Source organism: Spinacia oleracea, chromosome 1 (genome assembly GCF_020520425.1).
Source record: "Spinacia oleracea cultivar Varoflay chromosome 1, BTI_SOV_V1, whole genome shotgun sequence".
Lineage (NCBI taxonomy): Eukaryota > Viridiplantae > Streptophyta > Magnoliopsida > Caryophyllales > Amaranthaceae > Spinacia > Spinacia oleracea.
This window is the reverse complement of record NC_079487.1, coordinates 25,858,688-25,867,166: the sequence shown is the minus strand read 5'-3', so window position 1 is coordinate 25,867,166 and position 8,479 is coordinate 25,858,688. Positions and strand designations below refer to the sequence as shown.

At 33.6% G+C, this 8,479-nt stretch overlaps 1 protein-coding gene across 2 annotated transcripts; it reads left to right on the top strand.

Moving 5' to 3' along the window:
• Window positions 1-212: 212 nt before the first annotated feature.
• Window positions 213-7,748, top strand: LOC130466312 (protein FAR1-RELATED SEQUENCE 5). 2 transcript variants are annotated; one of them, XM_056835186.1, is made up of 4 exons: window positions 213-5,648; window positions 5,945-6,432; window positions 6,851-7,387; window positions 7,474-7,748. In XM_056835186.1, exons 1-2 carry the CDS (start codon window positions 4,843-4,845, stop codon window positions 6,315-6,317), a joined length of 1,179 nt encoding a protein of 392 aa, XP_056691164.1. In that variant the 5' UTR covers window positions 213-4,842; the 3' UTR covers window positions 6,318-6,432; window positions 6,851-7,387; window positions 7,474-7,748. The 2 variants fall into 2 exon arrangements, with proteins under 2 accessions (XP_056691164.1, XP_056691163.1); XM_056835185.1 differs by having other exon boundaries at window positions 5,945-7,387.
• The last annotated feature ends 731 nt before the right edge of the window (window positions 7,749-8,479 follow it).

The window sequence follows — 8,479 nt, the reverse complement described above, 5'->3', positions numbered from 1 at the left end:
AATTTCCAATTCTAAGCCACGTGACACCTAACCAATTTGGTGGAATGATTTTCATCCTAATAACCTCCTTGCGGGTCCCACTTCTTTCTTTTGCCAATTTGATTAGAAGTGAACTTTTCATGTGAATTACCGTGAATGAGTCATTCACTTTTACGGAATATATATAATTTCCTTCTTCCACCAAAAATCATATACACAATAATATACCAAAACACAAACCCTAAACTCTATTAGAGATTTGAGCAGTTTTTGAGCAGTTGTACCTTCTGAGTTCGGGTGCACGAATTTAGAGGAGGATTGTGTTAACCTTGGGGGGCGTTCGTAACTTGAGAGCCTGTACCGGTAGTGGCGAAATTCGCTTCTAAGTCAGTGGCCTTCATACCACGGCACAATCATTGTAATCCGGAGATTATCGATCAAGTAAAGTACGTTATTAAATATTTCTTATTTATTTGATTTCAATAGCCTTATTTCTTACAAAAGACACACAATGTGAATAATGTAAAAGTTAATATGATGCGATATTCGTAACACGGATGAAATATATAGTATTTTCAAAGAAATTATGATTGATTTTATCCGACCAATTTGACCTTACATTTAATGACTTGGGTTTATTGGTTTAGTATTGTTATAATATACACTTACCAAAAACTCACCTACATTTAAACTTGACCTAGGTTAGCACGGTATTTAACAAATACATTTGTGAAATTTTTTTATGATAAGGACAAATTTTACATTAGCCGCGAATAATTTATACACAGTCACATAATCGGATATAATCATATATATAAGGAGTACTTTTAAACAAAAGACGGTTAAAATGTTAAAACATACGGAGTGATAATGATTAAATTTTGGCGAATGCGGAAAATCAACCACACAACTTCTTAAGTGTTATGTGCAAATTAGCTTTTTAACTTTTAACTGTAGCAAATTAACCACACAATTGTCCTGCAACGTGTAATTTACTCCCTAATATCAATTTCCGGCCAAATACCACATGAAAACATAATAGTTGTCCACTATTTATGAACCAGGAATTAACAAAAAGAAGAATAATACACTCGTTAATTCCATGTACATCTCATATACCGCTTCAACAAAAAATTACATCTCATACTGTTGTACACGTACATTTTTTATATGATAAACATATAAGACCAAAGAATATGGCAGAAGAATCAAACCACTGTAGTTTTGTTCTTTATCATCAAATGGTTTTATGGGTACCAGAGTAATTGCAGACATGGACAAATCCAGAGGATGAAAAATAGGTAGAAGATGAACACTTGAGATGAAAAATACTGAGGATTTTAAGGGAGTGAGAAGCGGAAATGATACTAAAAACCTGATAATTCACATTTATAAATGGGGAAAATAAAATTATGTAAGTTTTCCGACAATTATTGTGGTTTCTGGATGATTTTGGTCGGAAAATGACACGAGGGAGTAAATTACACTTTGTATGATAGTCGTGAGGTTAATTTGCTACATGTAAAACTTAGAGAGCTAATTTGTACATAACACTTAAAATTTTGAATATTTAAAATTCGATTTTAAAACCAAGATTTCCTTCAAATTCAAAATTGAGGAATCTTCGAAATTATACTATCGCGTAAAGTTAATTAGAGGTACCCTAAATATCTTCATTATTGATTCAACAATTTTAGATTTTTTGGCACGCAAGGTAATTTTCATTAATCAAAGGAATTCATTACACATACTTCAAGTCAAGAAGGAATACCTTGTAGCAAACACAACACCCAAAAACCAATCTTTATAACATAATGAAATAAAGGTAGAAAATAAACATAGCTACATTACAAACCAGTTTTCAGATTATAAAACAACTACATTAGCATCCTTTACATCTGCCATTGATCACTTGTTTCCTCTCCAGCGGGCTTCTTATTTGATTTTCTTCAAAGTCTGACACTGCAAATTTGCGAAATTGCATTATAATAGCCAACTTCACCCATCTTATAAAGGTAAGATAACCAAAAAAACATAATAAATGTAAGATTCATGTACTCCGTGTTATTTTAAGACAAAAGCTACTATACAAACAATTGAAAACAAATAAATGGTGCACACATAATTAAATTCCTTACATTTAGAATGCATTTTATTGCCATAGGGATTAAGAAAAAGAAGGGAAAAAAAAAGCTGAAGATGCATAATTAAATTCCAATATATTTCAAACAATAGAAAAAATCTTCAAGCTCTATTGATTCCAAGTTTCCAACATTTTTTTTTGTTGGGATTCTCCAATTTCCATGTTGTAAATGGTAGAGAATCTGGTTTTGGATCCTATAGAGTTCTAAAATAACTCTACAAGGTAGAGTTTGAGCAATATCGACCATTAGATGAAAAATCAATGACTCATATATTATCTTTCGAAAATCTCCCTTATTTTTTCTCATTAATATCCACCTAGCTATTTTCCCTTCCCACTAATATGAGCCATTGATTATAAAATGTGTGGTTTAGATACAACTCTACCTTGTAGAGTTTTATTAAAACGCTAGAGGATCCGGACTCGTAGAATCTATACCCAATCAATTTAAACAAACTGAATTGATTCAAATTGCTTCCCCTCTAGACAATTCCCCCAACTGTAATTTAATAATTGTCCTTCCCAGTGCATGGAAATCTAATTCCAATGTGAACATATTTTTAGGCAGATGATACAGTTAGTCTGGGTCTAAGATGAGTGGACTTAGACTGCAATATGATTAGGACAACTCATCTATTAAAAATTAGGTTTAGGGGGGAAAGGGGATGTTTAAGGGGGGAAATAATTTCACTAATACCGCCATCAGTGTCTTCTTGAGCGAGATTTTCAGCGCCCTAATCCTTCACCAAATTAGCCCGCTCAAAATTTCACCCTAAAAAAAAAAAATAAAAAAAATAATTCATTTTGACTTTTCAACACTTTGCTCTGTTACAGCTTTCGTCTTCTTCGTTTACAGGTGAAGTTCTTGAACTTAATTTCCTCTTATAATTAATTTTTTTTTCATGAAACATATTTGGCTGACCATATATTTGGGATTTTTTGACATTCATGATAGATGTAATAGCTCCGATTTTATCTGTTATAAATGTTAATCAACATTTGGTAAATGTTTGTTAATTTAAATGTCGGAAAAAACGGTATATTGGCTGTTAATGACGGAGAAAACAATGTTGTGTTTGTAATTTAATGGATTAATTCGTATTTACTACCTTTTAAATACCCAACTTTTGAAATTACTACCTTATGAAAATTTTATTTTATTTTACTACCTTAAAGTTTCAATATTTTTTGTTTACTACCACTTAACGGTTTCCATCCACAAGTTCCGTTAAATGGGCCCACTAACAACTTTAATTCTTGTTTCCCTCATTTCTTTCCATTTCTTTCACGATTTGTCCCTCTTCTTCAACCTCTGTATTTTTCTCCCTCTTCTTCACCTTCCTCCTTTGGAAAACATATATATAGAACAACACAACTCTTTCGACAACCTCGAATCCACCCGATTAGAGTGGAGAAATCAGAGAGTCCCTCTTCTTAATTTCTGTGTTTTGTTATACTCTTAAGTCTTAACCAGTTAACATGTAAAAGCATGTATCTTTATCACATGATTAAAACCATTTAACATATACAATCCTGATAATTCAGCAAACGAGCAGTTCAATCAACAAATCAATTCATAACCAACATTGATTCATAAAAAACCAGCATTTCCAACAAAAACTAAACCATCAAAAGCATCTATTAACCGATTATAACTAAGCATAGTTGCACAAACAAATTCAAAAGAATCGTAATTCCCAATCCAGCATTTCGATTAAACTAACGAATCAAAACCCCTCAAATTTCCGAAATGTTCCTGAAATTAGCTTTCTCTTTCAAATCCAAAGCTCTTGAATTCTTCACTGATGATTGTGAAAAATTCTATCTCCTTGGTGGTGATGATGTCAGTAATCCCGATAAATTCATCTCCAATTAGAAAGTTGTGGTAATGAAGCCTGACCCACATCAAGAACCTTCTCTAATTCCTCAGAAAGGTAAAGTTACACAGTTTAACCACACCCTAATTACTTCATTATTTGCTTCAATTTTGTCGTTTGAGGCTTCTTATCTTCAGACCCTTTATGAATTTAAACAGTTGTATAAGAATTATTACCAAAACCCTAATTTAGAACTCCAAGTTAATGAAAATCAGCATAAGCTTAGGGCTATGAAGTTTGTATTTAACCGTTTGCAATGTGAAAACGATGTTAAGGATGATGAGGTTTCAGATTTGAGGCCAAAACTAGAGGAATTGAATCAGGTGAATTCAAGGTTGTTGAAAAAGTTTTCATGTTCTCCAAAGGAGGAAGGTGAAGAAGAGAGAGAAAATTACAGAGGTTGAAGAAGAGGGAAAAATTATAATAGGTGAACATTAAAGAGAAGAGTGAAATCGGGAAAGAAATGGAAAGAAATGAGGGAAATAAGAATTAAAGCTGTAAGTGGGCCCATTTAACGGAACTTGTGGATGGAAACCGTTAAGTGGTAGTAAACAAAAAAAATATTGGAACTTTAAGGTAGTAAAATAAAATAAAAATTTATAAGGTAGTAATTACAAAAGTTGGGTATTTAAAAGGTAGAAAATACGAAATTTTCCTAATTTAATATTTAGAAAAAGTTTGTATTTTATACAATTTTATTTAATTAAATGTGTATGTAGCATTAATATTATAAAAAGCGTACAGAATGTTATAATAATTAATTAATACTGACTATGTATGAATCATTAATTATTCTTGAATACTTCTAGTTTTGATTAATTTAAATATGTATACCACGGTGCAATGGTCGATATCAATCTTAATGGTGAACCAGAGCCTGAAGATGGAACTATTGTGAACACTACTAAGTTGAACTCCCCTACCGTTGGAATGTGTTTTCCTTCGGGGTACGAATTTAGTGAATTTTGTCATCGTTATTATTTTGAGAAAGGTTTTGAGATGTTTGTGGGTAGTAACATTATAAAGAAGGAGTACAAGGATAAGGGTGTTTCTAAAATAGGAGTTGGAGAACTTGAGGCTCGGCCGCATATGATGGATAGAATAAGGTTAAAATTTAAGAAGGGAGGTGTTAAAAAAAGTGCCGGGTCTAATGTTACTGGTTGCAGAATGTTTGTTTATGGTATAGTAAAAAATGGAGTGTTCGTAGTTTTTAGTTGTGATTTAAATCATAATCACCCTCTAAGTCCCGAATGTAGTAGATTCATGGTTAATTATAGAAGCATTGATGGACCGACATTTGATAGGATAATGATAAATGAAGGGGGGGGGGGGGGTGTTAGCATCAGTAGAAACTTCGGCACTCAATTGATTGAAAAAGATGGTTTTGACAATATGACGTTTAACAAAAAGGATGTGAGGAACGCCATAGCTGTTGAACGTCGTAAAACAATGTTTGAGAAAGGAGATGCTGCCGGTGTTGAAGAGTATTTCAAATCACAACGAGAATTGAATTGCGATTTTTATAGTTCTATGCAACGAGATGAAGATGGTATTTTAAAGAACGCATTCTGGTCCGACGCGCGTAGTAGAGGACTTTGCAGATATTTCGGGGACGTGATTAGTTTCGACACCACTTTTACTAGCAATCGGTACGTAAATTTATATTTAAGAGCTTAGTTTGTTTTTTTTTGTTTATTTAGGGCAAGTGTTATTATATGTTTTATATCTGCATGTCAAAATGTTTATTTACTTGCATGTGATAATGGTTAATTTTTTTGGTTATAGGGTTTTAGGGTTTAGGGTTTATGCCATTTGTTTGGCTATCCTATATCAAATGCATGGGGTACTGTTTAGGTCTTCGGTTTTTATATTTAATTCGTGAGCAATTTGCATGGTTATATATGCAATACTACAAATGTATTGATTAAAGTTTTTAATTGGCTAGGTATCGTATGCCATTTTCTCCCTTTTTTGGCGTCAACCATCATAGTAAATCGATAGTCTTCGCTGCCGCTTTAATCTCACATGAAGACAGTGAAACATTTGTTTGGGTGTTTGAGGAATGGCTGAAGTGCATAAAGAAGCCTCCCAAGGGCATTTTGATCGATCAAGACAAGGCAATAGGTAAAGCCATAAGCAAAGTTTTCCCCGGTGTTCCACACAAGCTTTGTTTGTGGCACATGTTACAGAATGCTTCTCGCAATCTCGGCAAGCTTACAGATTGGAAAAGCATTGATACACTCATCCGAACAACTGTCCATGATATGCTTGATCCTAATGAGTTTGATGAGGCTTGGTGCCTTGTGATGGACAAATAAAATCAATGTGATAAGGGGTGGATGCAGGATGCGTATGATAACCGTTGGCAATGGGCACCAGCCTACAACAGAGGCACATTTTGGGCTGGAATGTCATCAACCCAAAGACGTGAAGGTATGAATCGTTATTTCAAAATTCATCTAGACTTAGAATGTGGATTAGTCCAGTTTATTAAGAACTACGAGTTTTGTATGAATATAAAGGCAGAGGAAGAGAAGGAGGATAATTTTGATAGTATAGATACGCCTCCTCAACTTGATGTTGGTAAGAGTGTGTTAGCCGAGTATGTTTTCCATAAGTTTTACACGAACGAGATGTTCGCTGATGTTGTGAATGAGCGTAAAGGTTTAACCCACACAAATGTTACAAAAACTGATTCACTAGGGTCACTTGTATTGTATAGAGCAGATGAGAAACTAACCTCCCCCCATTGGAGGAAAAGGTTTTAGAGCTATAACGTTAAAGTAGATAAGGTTAAAGGGGAGCTAAGCTGTTTATGTCAGTTGTTTGAATTTAGAGGTATTTTATGTAGGCACATATTGAAAGCCATGGATGTGGAGGATTTTCAATTTGCAGCGGAGAAATATATATACTAGATAGATGGAGGAAGAAAGTTAGGTCATACGAGAGAATTAAGGTTTCATACTATGATCCAGAAGAATCTAAACGGCTAGCAAAAGCTAAAGAGCTCACTCAAAGGCATAATTATTTGAAAGAATTTGCCATGCATAATGAGGAAGCCTACAAGTTGTATACGGAAGCTACTGATGTACTTAGGATAAAAATGGAGGATGTGGTGGGTATTCGAAAGACTGGCGATGTAGGGGATAATTCCATTTGTTGGTGGGATCCCGAAGCACGCAATGTGTTTGGTCGTCGTAGGCTACTCCTATAAGAGAGCATAATGGACGCGCTCTGAAAAGGATAGCTCAACCTGCTGAAGATGGTGTGATTAAAACACCCGTTGATAAGAGGCATGTTGGTCGACCGAAGAAAGGTGCTTGTTCAATTTATGACAAATTCTAAGAAGAACCTAGCATCTACGCACGCTATGATTGCAGCTAATGAGGTATTTTTGTTTCGTTGAATGTTTTTATTATTCATTTTTTTTTGTTTTTTGTGGACTATAATGTATTATGTGTTCGTTAATTGTAGGAACTTATTAGGTCTACCTATGGGCATATTCCTAGCTACCGGGCTAGACAAGAACACGCGAACAATGTTCACGACGCACGTGTAAATCCTTCCTACAATGGACCCGTGTTAGAAAACATTCCTGAAAGCTCTCTGATTAATTTGTCTGAAGGTTTATCTCAAACTTTTGATTACGATGCGTTTGTATGGTGCAAAAGATCTGGAGGCCGGATGACGTTGTAGTTGTTTTTAGTAAATTAGTATTTTACTTGTTAAAATGAGGATCTAATGATAAGTATGTGTAGTAAATTATTATTTTACTTGTTCTATTAATTTGCTAATTTAAAAAGAACATGAAACTTGAAAGGATCTTTAAAGTTTTGTTGTGACGATGTTGTTGAGTTTACATAATTATTGAAAACGAACAACACCCAATAATCATCAATAATCGAATGTAATCAAATCTATTCAAGTTATTAAAGTAAAAAAAGGGGGGCAGGAAGGTTTTTAAACTGTAGTTTCGCGCTTTCCAGGAATCGAACCACTGACCAAAGGGGGATGCGAAGCTTAATGTTAATGCAGTAACCAATGTGACGTGAGGCCGAAGCCATTGCTCAATAATAAAAGGTATACATCTGTTTCGAAATATATAATTTCTACGTCAATATACATCGTAAATTAATTAAATTATCAATTTAATGGTGGCATTGTCTACATGAATATGAATTTGTACACATTTAATTAATTTACGTAAATACTAAAATCAAATGAATAATTTGTCATTTCTGTTGTTCATACTTTGGTTGAATTATTGTATTGCGTTCCATTATTATAATTTCAGCAATACATGAAATCATAGATCTTGTATTTTTGTTCCTTGTATGACATTGACACAAATAATAAATTTCCATGTTGACTTTAGTTTTAAAATCAAAATATAAATTGTATATATTGTTAAACATTACATTCATTCCACTAAACAAAATGTCTAAATTATTTTCAAAGGGAACAACACCTGGTCTTAAAA